General features: G+C 42.1%; 1 protein-coding gene and 1 long non-coding RNA gene across 7 annotated transcripts in view; one reads left to right on the top strand and one right to left on the bottom strand.

Annotated features, from left to right (window-relative positions):
- Nucleotides 1–18,986, bottom strand: part of LOC309349736 — a 381,203-nt gene that overhangs the window by 289,162 nt on the left and 73,055 nt on the right. The window lies entirely within an intron of this gene.
- Nucleotides 1–18,986, top strand: part of SPATA18 (spermatogenesis associated 18) — a 22,498-nt gene extending 3,512 nt beyond the window's left edge. For 2 of the 6 annotated variants that reach the window (XM_081875844.1, XM_081875848.1), the window contains 11 exons: nt 270–375; nt 513–613; nt 1,583–1,701; nt 3,856–3,951; nt 6,572–6,706; nt 7,560–7,797; nt 9,071–9,229; nt 10,028–10,203; nt 11,990–12,113; nt 14,196–14,294; nt 17,366–17,489. In XM_081875844.1, coding sequence (XP_081731970.1) covers nt 270–375; nt 513–613; nt 1,583–1,701; nt 3,856–3,951; nt 6,572–6,706; nt 7,560–7,797; nt 9,071–9,229; nt 10,028–10,203; nt 11,990–12,113; nt 14,196–14,294; nt 17,366–17,452 — 1,440 coding nt within the window. In that variant the 3' untranslated portion in view covers nt 17,453–17,489. Of the gene's footprint in view, nt 1–269; nt 376–512; nt 614–1,582; nt 1,702–3,855; nt 3,952–6,571; nt 6,707–7,559; nt 7,798–9,070; nt 9,230–10,027; nt 10,204–11,989; nt 12,114–14,195; nt 14,295–17,365; nt 17,490–18,741 lie in introns of those variants that run through there. The other 4 variants (XM_081875845.1, XM_081875849.1, XM_081875846.1 and 1 more) reach the window with 4 other exon arrangements.

The raw sequence follows: 18,986 nt of genomic DNA, 5'->3' as shown, positions 1-18,986 counted from the left end.
GTGGCCACAGATATGATACATTCTGGAGGTTACTTCTTTGTTCTAATTGATATGCCTACGTAAGCTCTTTACTTTCTGCTGTGGGATTTAATATTCCATGACATTTTGGCCTCTGATCCATTGGTTAGTATGCAATATTATTATCTTGTTGGTTATAGGGAATGCGATGCATTATAGCTTTTATTGAACTTAGTTCTGTTGGTGGAAGGAATACTGAAGGTGCAATATATTGGCAGAATTGGAGTAACCAAACTAATTCTAAATTTCAGATTAACTCATGTGATCAGAATCTGACCCGATGCTGTGAAATCATGGAACTGAACTCCATGATTCAGGGGCAGCTCTTCACAATCCTGAATAAAACAAGCCAAGAAGGTGAGGTTGTACCAAGCTCTGCATGTATGGTTTATGTGCATATATTTATTACAGGTGATGGTTAGCTTGTGCCCAGATATTTAAAACATTTTATCAATATTTATTGCCCTTCCTTTCTCTTTCGCTCATTGACCCAGGTGGACATTATGCTGGTGTGGATACAATAAAGTCTCGTCTGTTGCCGTGGCTGGGCACTTGTTTTTCTAGCCACACTTGCGGAAGCTCTTCTCACTTGCAGGTACAATAAACTTGTAATTTCCCCCTTTTTTTCTAGAATGTAATTTCCCCCTTTTTTTCTATCTTAAACTATAAGATAGAAAGGCTTTGATTCCAGTCTTGCGCTTATCTCTTTCTTTCCTTGAGAAGAGATGCAGACAGGGGCTGAGTTGATGTTCATGCTTCAAATGGAGGATTATGTTTTAGAGATATACTGTATATCCAGATCTATTGTGATAAACGCCACATTCAAGGCAGATATGATGTTGTGTTACAATACAGTAGGTTGGATGCAGAGATGCACCCATAGGAAGGTGGAAGGTGACTTTCCTGTAATGTCTTATTGTTACTTTTCTAATCTATAGCTGCTCTGTGGAAGTCTTCCATAGTTGAGAACTGTGGCTGTTTTATATTTTTGTATAATGGAAATATTTATACCCCACTCATCTGGCTGGGTTTCCCTAGCCACTCTGGTCAGCTCCCAACAGAATAAAAAAGTGATAAAATATCAAACATTAAAAACTCCCCTAAACAGGGCTGCCTTCAGATGTCTTCTAAAAGTCAGGTAATTGTTGATTTCCTTGACATCTGAAGGGAGGGCGTTCCACAGGCGGGCGCCACTACCGAGAAGGCCCTCTGCCTGGTTCCCTGCAACTTCACTTCTCGCAGTGAGGGAACCACCAGAAGGCCCTCGGAGCTGGACCTCTGTGTCCGGGCTGAACGAAATTTCTTATTGGTGAGGGGCTTATCTCCACATTTAAGTAGACTTTGCTGTATAACAAACATTGTTGGTAGAAGCTAATTTCTCCCAAGGCTTGTGTTTCCTTTTACTGAATAAAATGCAAGCACTTTATTTAAAATCAGTTTAAGATATATGGAAGATATATCACAATATTTCTGAAACATTAACAGAACTCCCAGCCCGCCTGCCCCGCCCCTGGACATACATTCATTTCTAGCTTTTACACACTGTCTTTCTACTTCACTGTAGGAATCACGTGAAAAAGACAGATGGATGAGGGAATTGGCCTGCAACCAGGACCAGGAAATACATCAGCTGGAGAAAGAGCTGAACAGCACTCGTTTACAGCTCAGTTTTGTACAACAAGAGTAGGACAATTAACTATTTTCCATTCATACATTTTTCGTGCACTAAGGTGTCGAACTATAAGGATAAGTAGAATTGCAGTTTTGTGGCTGTAGTGAAAGCCTTTTAAGCCACCACATGGTGGTGAAAAGCTGCTCATAATAATAATAATAATAAATCCACAATGACATTTCCAACCCACCTTTTCCTAACTGGACTTTGATAATTGCATCTTTATCTAAGTACAGTAGTACCTTGGTTCATGAACGCCTTGCGACTTGAACGTTTTGGCTCCCAAACACCGCAAACCCGGAAGTGAGCGTTCTGGTTTGCAAACGTTCTTTGAAACCTGAACATCTGATGGAGCTTCTGTGGCTTCCGATTGGCTGCAGGAGCTTCCTGCAGCCAATCAGAAGTCGTGCCTTGGTTTCCAAACATTTTGGAAGTTGAATGGACTTCCAGAACGATTCTGTTCGACTTCTGAGATACCACTGTAATGGCTGTGATGATTCCACAGATGTAGAATAGAAGCATGCCTGTAAACTGCTTATGTGGGTGGGCCACATGAACTTATAAAGCATACTGGACCCCCGAACAGTTCACATTTATAGGATAATTCAACCGGTCCAGTCCCCTTCTGTCAATGCAGCTCAGAAGGTTGTTTCTGGGTCCAGGATCAGTTGGTGCTACGTGGACAGGTTCCTGTTTTTGGCGCAGAAGTTTCCCAGAGGAAAGGGTACTTCTTTATTTTTTGTACTTCCAGTTACAAGCTATAATGTTGACTCAAGAGCTTGAATAGTATGCCTTAGATCAAAAGACATACGACCAAGTATTTTACTTCATAATATACCAGTAATGTGCTCTTCAGTGACATTTTAGCTAATCTCAGGTGAATAACACAATATATCTGTTATACGTTATCTATAGCATTCTTTTTCAAAAGCTGAATGGAATTCACTTCTTTCACAACACTGGAAATGAGTCCCCTAAAGCTTATTTTCACTGTTGCAGCCAGTCAGTTTCTGAAAGTTCATCTATATAGACAGCTTTTCAGTTTAATCTATTGACACACGTTCAAAATGAACTTCAGTGTAGGGAGTGAAATTGCAGTTGCTTTTAGATGTGTGTTCTGTTTCTTGATAGTGTGACACGTTCAAATCAATTACTTCAACAACCTTTGTTGTATCTCTGTCCTTTCACCTTTGTTCTAATAACCATGCACGGTGCTTTATTTCTTAAAAAAAATGTTTAGGGGTACTCTCGTTTTCCTGCTCATATTGAAATACTGCCTCTCTATGAGGTCAAACTTAGATTCACAAAATGTTTAGGGATATTCGTCCCCCTGCATCCCCCTGGAAAAAAAGCACTGATCACACACAAAACAGCAGCAATGGTTTATCATGGCAGTATGAAAGAATTGGTTCCCTTTCTCTGTACAGCCTGTGTATGAAAGAAGACATGAGGAATTGATAGAGTTAATCTATTGAACTGGGATTTGAGGAGGGAGTGCGTATATTTGTGTGTGTGTGTGTGTGTGTGGGCAGCAGAATGAATAAGCAGTGTTGTTCAAAGGTATTTGCCAATCTGAGAAGAATGGACACAGATTTAAGGAATAGTTCATATGCTAGGGTGGATTCTGAGCCTATGCTTTGTGTAGATGGTCAAATGTTCACTTTCCGGCCATCTCCAGTTAAAGGATCTCGGGGATCAAACCTGAGGGAGACCACTCCTGGAGTCAATGGGCCAATGGCGTAAGACAGGTTCAAATGCTGGTTTTTGAGAGAAGTGACCTGAAATACAGGTGTACAAATACTGGCTTTTGTAAGCAAAATTCATGTAAGTAGGCCTATAAAGGATTTGGCTTTCGCAGTTTATGTTTGGCTGTCCAAATCTGTCTATGCCATTCATAAATGCTTGCATATATTTTGAACTTTGAAATAATAGGGCAATTTTTTATGCCTAGTACCCTGAGTTTGGAATTGGTGTTTGTTGATGTTTACTGCTGCAGTTGTTATAGCTGATGTGCTTATGTATTGACGGACTGGCTCTGCAGTGTACTTGTTTTTCCAAATGCAAATACCCTTCTATGATTTTATTTCCTGTTTCGTTGAATGTGTTAGCAGAATTTGTGCTATTTGTATTAAAGGCGTATCTCTGGGTGTTGATTTCTCTTGCAGTTTAGCAGAAGCCCAGGTGGCTCTTGAAGACACAAAGGCCAAATCCGCCACCACTCTTTTGGCAGCAGAGGATGAAATTGTTCAGCTAAAAGCAGAGTAAGGAAAACATGGTGGCTGGCAAAGTTGGTTTTGGATTATCTTTGTGTGGTTGGTCATATAGGTTACATTTGTAACATCACAGTGCTGTGAAATGAACATGGCTTGTTGTTGCATCTGAATAAGGAATAAGCCACAGTTTATTTAAACAAGCCGGCTTTGTAACCCAAGATTTAAAGCTGGCTTGATTTGAAACTTACTGTAGTTAGCAATAAATAGCAACCCTGTGTTTGGATGAAGCAATAAGCCAAATTCAATGGAAATTGGGGGGGGGGGGAGGTTTCCAAATTCTTCCTCCTGGCTGTGCAGGAGAGAGACCATCTGAGCCCAGGGCTCGCTCAGGCTTGTTGCAACTTGTGCATGTTGTGCTAAATCATGGTTTAGTGGGATGTACAAACACAGCCATTGTGTAATGTTGATTCCCTCTGCCCCAATTTCTGTTGCTCTAGGCCAGGGTTTCCCAAACTTGGGTCTCCAGCTGCTTTTGGACTACAACTCCCATCATCCCCAGCTAGCAGGACCAGTGGTCAGGGGTGATGGGAATTGTAGTCCAAAGACAACAGAAGACCTGAGTTTGGGAAACCCTGCTCTAGGCAAATGCTGATGAATCTTCCTCATAGCTGTCAACTTTTCCCTTTTCTTGTGAGGAATCCTATTCAGAATAAGAGAATTTCCCTTTTAAAAAGGGAAACATTGACAGCTATAATCTTCCTCCCAGTACCAATCTCTGAAAAGAAGAACTTTGATTATAATGTTGGTCTTGAACAAAATATAATAATGTGCGGCTGGCCATGTTTAGTTGGTTTACAGTAAGGGGGCTAACTTGTTGCCCTCTGAAAATCATTGGACCCCAACTTCCATCGGCCCTGGCCTGCTTGGCCAGTTGTCAGGGATTATGGAACATAGTGCAACAACATTTGGAGGGCCACAAGTTATGCACGTGTGGTTAACAATATATGTTGACACTGCAACTTTCAATTTGTTGAGCTGCCATAGTTTTCCCCATTGAATATCGGCCATAACTTCTCAGTGCAAATCTGCATTTCTCTGAATTCTTCTTAAACTATTTCATGGGTGGTGTAGATGTGCCCCCATGGTCTTTAAGCACATCAAGCATTTATACATAGTTTCCTCTGGTTTTCAGCATATCTTTGCCTGACAAATTGCAGCTTAAGCACATCTTTTATATTTGCAGTAATCTGTGTAGAGAAAACTCAAATCTATGATGCATTTTGTTTCTGTTCTTCCTGAAGCATGAATGTGCCCATCTAAGAAATCTGAGGCAGTTTGAGGTCAGATGCATGAGTCTTTGGTTGTGGTGCCAATGTGCGTAGAAAATCAGTTAGCCATGCCTTGTGTACTGTGAATTGGAATGGTTTGGGTCTTATTACTCCTCAAATCCAAATGAAAATCTGTTCAAGTTACTTTCATTGATGATCTTAAATTAGCTTATCTAAGCTATGTCACTAGATTCTTCCTGACAAACACACGACACTGTTCTTGTGTTTTAGGTGAGCCTGTTTTTCTATAACTATAACTTGTTGAAAATGCTGCCTGTTCTCTAATATCAGTCTTCAGAGTTGGGTTGCCCCTTTACAAGGGAGACATCAAGTGTAGAATAATTGAATGAAGATGGATCATGTGATATAAATGTATTACATTTGTACATATGCAGCACATGTTTTTGCCATACACTGACTACTTTGAGTACACAAAATGTATAACTTTGTGCTTTGATATTTGTGTGTGTGTGTGTTTGAAAGCTGTCTCTTGCTAAAGAATTATTATTTACTTAATTTTTTTAAAAGCCTGCCCTTCATAAATATATTGCCATAAAAAGTTAAAAATACAATATCATAAAATAAGATCACACAAGCTCAGATTATTGGTGATCACCCAGTCCCCCCACTGCACCCAGACAACAGTCCCACTTGTGTACAGCCTCCCGTGACTCAGATGTTATGGAGAAGTAGAACTGTGTGTCATTAGCATGTTGATGACACTTTGTCTTAGAATTAGTGCACACAGTGGCTTCACATAGGTGTTAAACAGCATTGGGGGCAAGGTTGTGAGACACCACAGCACAAAGATCATGGAGCTGAAACACAGTCTTCCAGTGCTACTATCTGAGTATGACTTTCTAGGTAAGAATGGAACAGTTGTAAAACAGTGCCCTAAATACCCATCACCCAGAGCTGGTCCAGAAGGATGCCATGGTCTCTGGTATCAAACCCCAAAGAGAGATTGAGAAGCAGAAGGAGGCAGGATGAGGAGGTTCTTGGCTTGTAACATATATACCCTAAGCAACTCTACTGCATAATTACATACCTAAACCTATTTTTGTGGCATTACAACTTGAAAAGAGATTTGAGAAATTTCGCATTGCTTTTGGTGGGCAAAAATGGTTGGTTTATATCTAAAATGTACATACGACGAACATCATTTTGCATTCCCCTTGCTGCATAGTGATCACTCTGAAATTCTTCCTGGTTTTATAAGCTCTTTCAAATAGATTACTTAGTATAGTTTAAAAGCAGGATATTGATTGCTGTAGAAACACCTATTTTGATCGGAATTATTATTTTGTGTGTGTGTGTGTGTGTGTGTGTGTGTGCTAAAGGCTAAAGGCTTCTCGGGTAAAAGAAGAGTGTGCTTTGAAAAATCTGGACCGGATGAGTGATTATGAGCAGCAGCTTCAAACACTGAAGGATGAGATTGCTATCCTTGGTGCTCAAAAATCTCTTCTCCAAAACAGGTAAGGGTTTTCATCTGATTTAATTAGCCACTAAAACCTATGGGTGCTAACCAACAGAGTAGTACCATTTGCACAAGGAGATGAACTTCCCTCCCTCTCCCCATGCACCTTCTGTGCGCCTTCTAAATCTGTTTTGGGGGTTTTCCCCAGCCCTCCAGAGCAGATTTGGGAAGGACATGGGCCCCTTGGGGAGAGAAGGAAGGGGACAAGTTCCATTGTGTGAAAAGAACTGCTTTGTTGTCTATCGTTCTATTATGGTTTGGCTCCAGAGATGCTACGCTTCAGATTATCTAAGGGGAACTTTCGATATCTCAACTCTATTGATGAAACTGAAAGAAATTGTAGCTCAGAACAGTGGATTATTTCATGATGATGGCATCAGTTTACACAATGCGTTATAGAGTAATGTAAGCAAAGAAAAATACAGGTCTCTCTCCAGGCATAACAACAATCATCTTTAATGAATAAACTGGTTTTGAATGTTCTCTTTCTTTAAATTCTGCTTCTTGAGAGAATAGTCTAAACCAGAGATGGAGAACCTATGGCCCTCTAGTTATTGCTGGGCTACAACTTCCATTATCCCTGACCATAGGCCATGCTTTCTGGGGCTGATGGGAGAGGCCCACAGGTACCTTACCCTTGGTCTAGAACAGCCTTTCTCAACCTGTGGGTCCCCAGATGTTGTTGAACTACAACTCCCATCACCCCTAGCTAGCAAGGCCAGAGCTCAGGGATGATGGGAATTGTAGTCCAACAACATCTGGGGACCCACAGGTTGAGAACCGCTGGTCTAGAACATACATTTGTAAGGATAAAGATCTTCCATTGATGCGATTTTTCAATTTTGTTACAGACTTGCACTAAGCCGATCTCCTTCCCCGAGATCTATCCGAAGCAGATCACCTAGTCCTCTTCCCAAGAGAAGTTCCTCACCCGGAAGAGCAAGACTTACAAACGCCTCCCGACATGCTCGCCTTGTGGAACGCTTCAGTGACATTTATGCTCAGGAACGTTTGGATGCTCAAAGCCTCCTGAGAAGTTATGTCGACGATCTGGAGATGGTTCAGAGAATAATCTATACTGCAGTTGTGGTAGGAAGTGTAACAATATTTCTTTTCAGAATCACTCACATAACTTAGTGGTAGACAAACCTTATTCTTACATCAGCTGGAGTTGACAACAATCAGTTGGCAGTCCTAAACACACTTACCTGGGAGTGAGCTCTGTTTAACTCGCTGCGGTCTGAGCAGACATATACAGGTTTGCACTGTCGGTTCATTAGCTTCTCTTTCATTGCTGGAGTTTCTGGCGCCTGGTCTCACTGCTGAAATGGAAAGTTAGTGTAAACCTCTAATATGGCAAGCAGTCTCATTTTAAAAACTTGTACTGGTATAGAGGAGCTTAGGACTGAATGGGATCACATTTGAAGATAAAACAGAGTGGAATTGTGGCTCAAGGCTAGTAGAATGCTTCCACATATACTCTTACAAACTGGTTTTAAAAAGCTTTCTTTATAGCCATATCAGAGAGATTGATCAACCAACTCTGGGTTCTCAGAGGGGAAGCAGACCCAACTCACTTTGTGACTGTCTGGTTTTTTTTGTTATTTATTTAAGAACCCAACAGTCACACAAATGGCAAATTCCATCCAAATATGATTTTGTCTGGTGTTGTTTTTTATTTTAGGAGTTTTTAATCTGCTGTTTATGCCTTGTCTTAGAATATTGCTGAATTGCCTCTTTTGTGCAAGTTTCTTTCATCTTTTTTATATATTTCATCTCCTTACCTGACCATGTTCAGTTTTCTTTCTTTCTTTCTCCCTTTCTTTCTTTCTTTCTTCTTTGAAGTGGTAGAATACTTTGTTAGTTTTGCTATACATTTAATTTTTTTTTAAGACCCCTGGAGCAGAAGTGATGATAAGTTGCCATCACGGAAGGATATGGTGGCATAACTTTGTGTTGCAAGGACTCAAGGGCTATTATTGGATGTCCAGATGCAAGCTGGAGCTGGAGCAGGGTTACTTTATAAGACGAATTATCCATTGAGGAGCACTTACTCTCCCTGTGAAGTTAGGATTCAGAAAATTTACCGTATTGACCCAAATATAAGCCTCACTTTTTTTCCAAATTCCAACCGTGAAAAGTTAAAATGTGGCTTATATTTGCAACCTTACGCCACCAGCAAAGCAGCGCTGCTCCCCCTGCCCACAGGAAGCAGCCCAGGTGCTGTCTTTTTTTTCCTTTTTGAACTCCCTTCAATTTTAAAGGTGCAGCTTATTTGCGGGTGCAGCTTATATTCGGGCCAATATGGCAAATGGCCTCTGTTTTCTTGGGCTTTTAGATGTAACTGTTTTATCATTTGCAGGAGTCTTTCCGTGCCGCAAAGATGGCCTTCAGACAGTTCAAAATGCGTGTTCGAAAGACCCTGTCCCTAAGTTACTCAGGGCCTGAATCGCTTGAAGAAATGGTCATGGACTACATTGTTCGCCAGGAGGATCTGTATGATGTTCAAGCCAGCGTCTGCGTAAGTCTGTGAGAACATTCTATCCCTTTGCCCATGATATGACTATTTTCCACCTTCCCGTTTCATCTCTCTGGCACCCTATCTGCATAACCTAGCAATTCTAAAATATAGACACACTTTTACTCTTGCAAGATTGAATGTATTGGCCTCGGCTGTACTTGAGGGACTATTCCAACAGATTCCACATGAAAAACGCTTATGTCCCTGTGGAGATGGCAGTACCGAATCGGTGGCGCATGTCCTTCTGGCTTGCACTCTTTACAAAGACTTAAGGAATGAGGTTATCACCTCTTTTATTTTCCATTCTGGGTCACTCAGCCACTGCCACAGTGTCCTTTCTCTTGGCAGATCAAGATGAGCAGATGACAGCAAATGTTTCAAGGTTTTTAGCTGGGGCAATCAGTATAAGATCCACTATTTGACTATTGATTCAAAACCCTAAAATGTATTTTATATAACTGACTTTTTATTTCTATTCTTTGTATATCGTACTGTTGTTTTATTGCTATGGCCAATGGCTGATACAAATAAAGATTCATTCATTCATTCAAAACATTGTATCCTACCAATGCTCTGCTTAGGTTAATGAAACTTGAGAAATGTGTAGATGATACCTTCCTGCCACCCTGCTCCCAATAAACCACCAGTGAACACCATGTACATATGACAACTTGCATGAGTAGGGCAACTGTCACTTTGGATACATTAATTGTATTCTCTCTCGCTTACAAAAATTTCCGTAAGTTCAGTTTTGTGTATTTTCTAGAAAATGAACCATTTCTGTCCCTTTCCTTTCAGGAGGTCATTCGTGCAATGAATATCAACCCTAAGATTTCTTTCCCACCGGAAACCGATTTTATCATGATCAGTGGCTTAATACGCGAGTTGTGTCGCGTCGCCTTTTCGATGCAGACTTTGGATCCTCCACTTGACATTTCTTTTGGTACGGATGGAGAACTTTTCAGCGAGTACAAGTGAGTGGAATGAAAGTATGTGGTCTTGTATTTCCAGTGGGAAAAATAAAGTGTGCCAAAGTCATGGCAGTGCATAAGGATAGAAGAAGAGCCTGCTGGATCAGCCCAGTGGCCCATCGACTTGCATATCCTGTTCTCACAGTCATCAGCCACAATGCCTATGGGAAACCCCCAAACATTTTGAAAAGTAATTGTGATGATCAGATTAGATTTGTAGGTTTGCAGGAAGTTTTGTAAGGGGAATAATTTGAATTATTGCACTATTGGATGAAAAGGAAGATGTTAGTTAAGATAATTAAAGGCAATATGAATGTAAGAAATGCAGAAGAAATCATAAAAATGGGAGATCATCAGAGGTGCTGATGAAAGTCCAAAAGATTGTATAAGATGTGAAATTTTGTGGAATGTAGGACAATTAATATGTTTTAAAATATATATATATAAAAGAAAAGCTCTTATGAAACAAACAAACAAACAAAGGAAACCCCCAAACAGGATTTGAGCATAGGAACAACCTCTCCCCTCTTGTGGTTTCCAAAAGCATATTCAAAGCTTACTGCCTCCAATCATATGTCAATTCTTTTTGCTCATGCTGAATTAGAGCTAATTTCAATAATAATAATAATAATAATAATAATAATAATAATAATAATAATAATAAAAAATAACTTTATTATTTACATCCCACCCATCTGGTTGGGTTTCCCTAGCCACTTTGGGCGGCTTACAGCATATATAAAAACATAGTAAAACATCAGACATTAAAAACTTCCCGCATTAGGGCTGCATTCAGGGGTCTTCTAAAATTTGTGCAGCTCTTTATCTCCTTGACATCTGAAGGGAAGGCGATCCACAGGGAGGGCACCACTACCAAGAAGGCCATTTGCCTGGTTATTGTGGATGTTATTTAATACAGTCATACCTTGGAAGTCAAACAGCTTAGTTCCTGAACATTTTGGCTCCTGAACGTTGCAAACATGGAAGTGAGTGTTTCAGTTTTCGAACTATTTTTGGAAGTCAAATGTCCAGCAGGGCTTCCGATTGGCTGCAGGAGTTTCCTGCAGCCAATCAGAAGCCGCGCTTTGGTTTACGAATGTTTTGGAAGTTGAACAGACTTCAGGAATGGATTCTGTTTGACTTCCAAGGTACGACTGTAGTTATAATAAGTAATTAGAAACTTGGCAAGGTGCATTCTATTGTTAGCCACTTTGTACGCATATGATCAGAGGTGGCCTGAGCCACATTGTGTACGTACATTGCCGCTCAGGACCACAATGTCTCAAGGACCGCCTCTCTCCATACAAACTGACCCAGACCCTGAGATCATCACCTGAGGCCCTTCTTCATGGGTCTCCTCTGCAAGAGGTCTGGAGGGTGGCAACATGAGAATGGGACGGGCGTTTTCTGCAATGGCTCTCTGTTTGTGGAATGTCAGCTCTTTTCTGTGAACCTCTCTGAGACCTCCAGGTATAGGGTGGTATATAAATTCAATAAATAGTAATAATAATAAAATTACATATCCTTAGGTACCAGGCAAAAAAACGTTTCTTTATAACCAGGCCTTTGGCTGATTTAACATTCTATGGCCTTTTAAATGTGTTTGTAGGAGGGGGTGTTATTGTTATTGTTTTATTATGTATTCACCTGATTTTTTAAAAAGATAATTGGGATAGCTCCATGTGCCCTTGTTCTGAATTACCGGAAAGAAGATGGAATAAAGTAACTGCAAGAGGAGCATGTGGACTGCTAACTCTGTTGTAAGCTAAACCTCTTTGCACCTCACCAGATACCGTCGTAGCTACGACTCTGAATTTACAGCTCCCTTGGTGGCCTATCATGTATGGCCTGCTCTTATGGAGGAAGATACTGTCCTGGTGAAAGGAGAGGCAGTCACAAGAAGAGGCGCTGTGGTAAGTATTCTTCATTACTCTGGTTAAGATTTAAACTCATAGACTTGGATCCTATGTTGCTACCCAGTAACGAGGCGGTGATTACTGCCAACTCCTCTTCCCTCTGCAGGCCCCTGCGACATATCCCAAGCCATTCCCAAAGGCCCCTGACCTCCAGGAGTAGATTTGGGGCAGGGCACAGGGCTCTGCAGAGGGGAGAAGGAGGCTGAAAAAGCCCTGCTCTGTGAACATGAGCTTTGCTTTATTTACAGAAGCAAAGTTTGGGTCCAGGTCATAGATTCCATCCCAGAAATGCCTGAATGAAGCAATTCACAAACTGGCTGGTATTCTGGAGCACCAGCTCCTTCCCATGAGTAATATTCTTGCCCCTATGCGACACCCTTCTGTGTGGTGGACAGAAGGGCAAACCCATGAGCAGAGATCTGTTTCTGTTTGCTAATCTGTCCCACCGATTGGCTGATTTATGTTGGAGATGTCTTTGTTTATTTAAGGCATTTGAGGCATTTATATACCACCTAGTTACAGTCGTATCTTGGAAGTCGAACAGAATCCGTTCCGGAAGTCCATTTGACTTTCAAAACATTCGGAAACCGAAGCGCATCTTCTGATTGGCTGCAGGAAGCTCCTGCAGCCTATCGGAAGCCCCGTCGGACATTCAGGTTCCAAAGAAAGTTCACAAACCAGAACACTCATTTCTGGGTTTGCGGCGTTCGGGAGCCAAAACGTCCGAGTACCAAGGCGTTTGGGATCCAAGGTACGACTATATTTGCATTTCTAAAAGGTAAGGGTAAAGGGACCCCTGACCATTAGGTCCAGTCGTGGCCGACCCGGGGGTTGCGGCGCTCATCTCACTTTATTAGCTGAGGGAGCCAGCGTACAGCTTCCGGGTCATGTGGCCAGCATGACTAAGCCGCTTCTGGCGAACCAGAGCAGCTAACGGAAATGCCGTTTACCTTCCCGCTGGAGCGGTACCTATTTATCTACTTGAACTTTGACATGCTTTTGAACTGCTAGGTTGGCAGGAGCAGGGACCGAGCAACGGGAGCTCACCCCGTCGCAGGGATTCGAACTGCCAACCTTCTGATCGGCAAGTCCTAGGCTCTGTGGTTTAACTTACAGCACCACCCACGTCCCTTCATTTGCATTTCAAGTTGTGTACATAAAAAACATCCACAGAAAGCAAGGAGGGGGCCTGATTAATGTCACTTGGGACAGAGTTCCACAAGCTTGGAGCCTCTACACCAAACACATTGTTTCTAGTAGTTACAAGCCATGCATCTAAGCTGTGGGGGACCATCAGCAGAGCCTCCCTCAAAGGTCTGAGTGATTGGGCTGGAATATAAGGTAGTCTCTAAGATATCCTGCAACTTGTACATTAATACAAGAACCATGAACCTTACCCAGTAACATATGGGCAACCTATGGCCCTCCAGCTGTTAACTGAACTCCCAGCTCCCATCAACCCAGCATGTTGTGGATTACACCAACAGTGCTTTAGATGATGACACTGACATTGATATGTTTCTTATTAGTCAGTCCTTTTCATGACTGAGCTGAGAATATGCTTGGAGCAGTTATCAAGAAGTAGTCCCTTCCACCAATGTAGGCTGTTATACTGCTTTGCACAACCTGTAGTTCCAGTGACATTTCCAGAGGGAGCTGAGATTTCAAAGGGGCTTGTGTATGGGACAACTCCTAAGAATATAATAATAATAATTTATTTATACCACGCCCATCTGGCTGGGTTTCCCCAGCCTCTCTGGGCGGCTTCCAACAAAATATTAAAAATACAATAAAGCATCAAACATTAAAAACTTCCCTAAACAGGGCTGCCTTCAGATGTCTTCTAAAAGTCAGATAGTTGTTTATTTTCTTGACATCTGATGGGAGGACATTCCACAGGGTGGGTGCCACTACCGAGAAGGCCCTCTGCCTGCACATGAGGCCTTAACTGGGAAGCACGTTAGAGTCATGCAAATCCAGCCTTTTCTTTCAGAGAGCAGCCTTCCTCTCACATAATGTAACCACAGTGACTGCTGCTTGCTTAATATACCTTTTCTCATATTCTATATTTTGTTTCAGTGGTCTCAAAGGGGTAGAAGCAGAAGCCGCAGCCGAAGCCGCAGCCGCAGCTGTAGCTTGAGGCCCCTCTCTCCTAGTGCAGGCCACTCCCGACATTTGGTAAAGTAGAATAGCCTGATCAACATAATAATCCAAGATAAAAACAAAGCCAGTGGTAAATGAGAGGTTTTGCAGAAAGGGAAGGGGGCTGAGGAGGGCGCTTATGCCCCTTTATAATTTGAGCATTGATTGATGAGGGCAGGCTCAGCATGGTAAAAGCTTGGGGATTTACTTGTGAAGGAGGGGAGTATAGACAGATGTGTTTGCCAATCTATACAGGAGGAGCACAAGCCTAACCCTCAACATCTGTCTGTGAATGCCTAAGAATATTTTCTTTTTGGAGAACATGCTTGAGAGAGGGTAGCGGTGACTCAGTTTGGGGTATGTTTGGAGGAAACTAGACCAATTTCAATCCAATTTCAGGCATGGTCATAGTACCAAATCTGCCTTGTTTATTCTGGCTGATGACATGTATCTGGAAAGAGAGAGGGGAATATAGTCCTTTATGTTCTTTATCTTTCTGTGGCTTTTGATATCCTTGGCCCAGTATCCTCCTGCAGCACCTCTGGGATGTGTGGTTTGGGGGAGGCACTGTATTACGGTGGTCCCACTCCTTCTTTTTGGGGCTGTTTCCATAAATTAATTATGGGGGCCCATTTTTTGGTGCCATGGGAGTAGCCCTGTGGGGTTCCATCTTGATCCCCACATCGTTTAACATCTGTTTGAAACAGATGGGGGTTGTCATCGTGAGTGAGGTTTCCTCAATATGTGAGTGATGCCCAGCTCTATCTCTCCATTCCACCTGAAATCAGGAAATGTGGTTCAGTTGCTAGACTGGTCCTGGGAGGCTTGCATGGGCTGGATGTGGGCCAATGAAACTGAATCCTGATAAGAAAGTTCTGAGTTCTTAGGTCCAAGGGATGGGGAGATTTCTTGTTCCAGGCAGGGTTTCACTCTTCTGGAAGAAGCAGATAACATAGCTTGGGATTCCTACTGGATTCAACATTGCACAGGTGTCCTCAGTGGTTAGGAGTGCTTATTTCCAACTATGGCTGGTTCACCAGCTATGGCCCTTTGGGATACAGATTAATTGGTCACTGTACTCCATGCTCTGGTAACCTCCAGACTGGATGTTTTAACAGAGCTGCAACAGTTACCTGTTTGTTTCCAGGCCCAATTCAAGCTGCTCTCATTAAGACTAAAATATCTGAAAGGCTGCCCCCTTTCCTACAGATCCTCTCAGGTGTTAGTTTGGAAGAGGGGGTCCTTTCGGTAGTTCTAACCCCAAAGGTTCAGGTGGTGGTGGCCTGGGTGAGGGCATTCTCTGTGGCAGCCCCTATGCTGTGGAATTCTCTCCCCACAGAAGGGTATCTGAAACTATCATTGTAAAGCTTTTGTCATATGCTGAAGATGCTGTGGTTTTTGGCCCATGAGAGAGATATTTTTAGGACCCACCCTATTCTTCTAGTTGCAAATTGTTTTAACTGATTTTAATATTGTGTTGTAATAGTGTTGTAACTTGTTCCGGGACTATATGGTCAAGGGTGGGTAAGAAAAGTAATAAAATAAATAAGTAAAAGATCAGCATTCGTAAATTAATCCATGAATAAAAACACTGGGTGTGCTCACTGCATGTGTTTAGACCTCACGGCTGTTTAGGCTAATGGATTTGCCATTCTGTAATTTACCACTGATGTTGTGCATACTATATGCACATATGAAATAGGGAGCCCTCTGCTCCTTCAAAAGCTTCTCAGCACTCTCTGAATTTAATTTTAACAGTATATGTATAAATAGCACACTGCTAAATCCTTGTGACTCAAGCACCGCTATTAACAGGCTGAATGTTCTTGTCTGTGGCGATGAAGGCACGATGTGAGGGAATAAAAAATGGATATTCTTCAGCAATGTTAATCTATGGTCTGGTTTAACCAGTCATATCCTGGATTAATAAACCAGAATATGTATGATCTCTGTGCACATGCCCACAACCTCTTTACCCCTCTGTTCCCACAAGCAGGGGAATTAACTGGGAAGCTGCAATTAGCCATCATTTTTTTCTTATGCGTGAACTGGGATCTATGGTTATTGACTTCCAAACAATGCAGAATCCACATACCATCTTCTTTAAATCATGGCTTCATATCCTGGTTTGTTTGGAAGCCATTATCCATAGTTCCTAATCTATACATAACAGGAAGTTATGCTTATCTTCCTGGGTTGTTTTCCTGCTTCAGTAAAGGGAGGAGCAAATGAGTTATATACAGGTTTGTGGAGCTTGTAGATATCCCATCTTCTTAAGTAATAAAGCCACATTAGCATGGAACCCAAAAGCAAAGCAGTTAAGCAGGGTTTAAGCCAATTTGTTGTTCTCCTTAATTTGTAAATTGGATTACCTCTCATTTTAAGTAATGTTAACCTGGTCCATTTCTCGCACATATGTATGAGTTGTTATTTATTTAATCTGTGTTCCTCCCTCCGCTTTTTCCATGGCAGGCTTGGCACAGCTAAGCCTCTCTTCCCCAGCCCTTTTGTCTCCTTTTGTGAGGAGGCAAGGAAAGCAGGAAAAACTAGCATGTTTACTTACAGTTCAGGTTTCCCCCGTGAGACCCAGGAGCACCATTCTAGTTTTTGGCCTGCAAGCTTGTACCATATAAGGGGAATATTGGTTGTTACACGTGTCATAAAGTGAAGGAGAATTGCACAAGATTTTAAGTAAGTGGAGGCCATTTTTGAGTCCTGCCCAATTCAAAAATGGCCTCCATGCAATGTTGGCCATGTCAGGACAGCGCCTTTTCTAGTGGCACTAGGGTAGAGAGATCCTAGGTTGTTTGGGAAGATCATATGCTGTTCCTCCTTCCCATGTTGACACCGCTCCTCCTGCAAACTGGAGTAATGTTGATCTGGGAAAGAACTGCAGTATGTAAAGAGATTTTCTCCTCCTTCAATGTGACCAAACAGGTCCCAGATTACCCTTCAAATGTGGGAAGGAGCCTCACTGCAGTGTAAGAAAAGAGTCTAAGTTCCCCAGTGGTATTAGCTGTATTTAGCTTCTACAACATAATGCCTTTTTAGAATGAGTTGGGAGGAATCAGACTATGTTAATTTCCCCTGTTTTGTGTGTCTTTTAGCGATCCCGAAGCCGCAGCTCTTCCCCATTAAGGAGCGGAAGCCCAAGTAAGTGGGCCTGTGCAGAACTTAGACGATCATGGCTTTGAAATGCTTGAGCAATCAAGTAAAGAGATAATGTAACAATCTGCAGGGTGTTCTTTTACATATATACATATATAAAAAAAACCAGAACACATTGGTCTTCATTTATGGGATTTTCATTTTTTTTTTATGTTGTAGACAGACTTCTGGTCTTTGTTTATAGAATTATTTCATCCAAATTGTCCCAAACCATGACGCCTTCTTCATATTTGTTGTAATTATACAAAATCTTTGGTGGTATCTTTTAGAGATGCCTTTCTGGAGACTAATGATCTCTCAAAGCTGCAATCCAGCACAGATCTAAACACAGAACTAAACAACACTTACTATAATACTTAATATAATTGGCTCAACCTCTAGGATAAAAGCCACTTCCATTGCCATCACTACTGCTGCTAGCCCTTTGATTGACTGCAGATTAACCCAAAGTGCTTGTGTTTATGCACACACATGTGTACCTAGATGTAGAGAAGAGCCAACTCCACATTCATAGGCCTGCTAAGGTTGGGTAACTTACTCCACCCTGAAACAGTTTTTCTTTACTGTTTTCTGCCAGATTGACACCAATGGGGTGGAGGGAGAGGGAAATATGTATGCTTGGGGTCCAATCACACTCCATAGATGTGTTGGGGAAGCAAGGGAGCTTTTAATTCAGCAGATACAAGGCTCTCCCAACACAATCTGTTTGAGCCCCTAAAGGTAAAGGGACCCCTGACCATTAGGTCCAGTCGTGACCGACTCTGGGGTTGCGGCGCTCATCTCGCTTTACTGGCTGAGGGAGCTGGCGTACAGCTTCCGGGTCATGTGGCTTGCATGACTAAGCTGCTTCTGGAGAACCAGAGCAGCGCACGGAAAGCTGTTTACCTTCCTGCCGGAGTGGTACCTATTTATCTACTTGCACTTTGACATGCTTTCGAACTGCTAGGTTGGCAGGAGCAGGGACCGAGCAACGGGAGCTCACCCTGTTGCGGGGATTTGAACTGCCAACCTTCTGATTGGCAAGCCCTAGGCTCTGTGGTTTAACCCACAGTGCCACCCGCGTCTCTGTTTGAGCCCCTACACTGCTGCTAATTACTCTATGCCTGCAGGGCTTTTTGTGTGCGCATCAGGATTTCTGGGGTGGACATGCTTGCCCTGTTGGCCGAGCTGCCACCCTCAAAGAGAGGATGTTATTGGATCAACTTACCCAAAGAATGTCTGGATTGCCAATACAGTACTATCTTGAAGTCCTTCGATTGCAGACGTTTACCCCCCAAAAAAGTTACATACTGAAATATGTATTTTTCTCCAATAGGAATTTAGGTTAACTGGATATGCTTTTTTGATTCTGTACATCTGGATCAATCTGCTTCTGTGGTGCCGCTTCCAGTTCCGAGAGTACCTCAAACCTCACTTAAAATAATGTGAACAGCAGCTTTGAATCACTCCAAAAGGAGAGTGAATGGGGATTGGTGATTATTAGTATGGGTGGTTTTGTTTTTTTTGGGTTTTTTGGGAGGGTTTTAAGGGAATGAATATAACAAATCTGATTAAAACTTG

This window comes from Podarcis erhardii (genome assembly GCF_964252035.2).
Source record: "Podarcis erhardii genome assembly, chromosome: 9".
Classification (NCBI taxonomy): domain Eukaryota; kingdom Metazoa; phylum Chordata; class Lepidosauria; order Squamata; family Lacertidae; genus Podarcis; species Podarcis erhardii.
The sequence above is the reverse complement of the archived record's forward strand: the minus strand, read 5'-3'. Positions and strand labels throughout refer to the sequence as shown.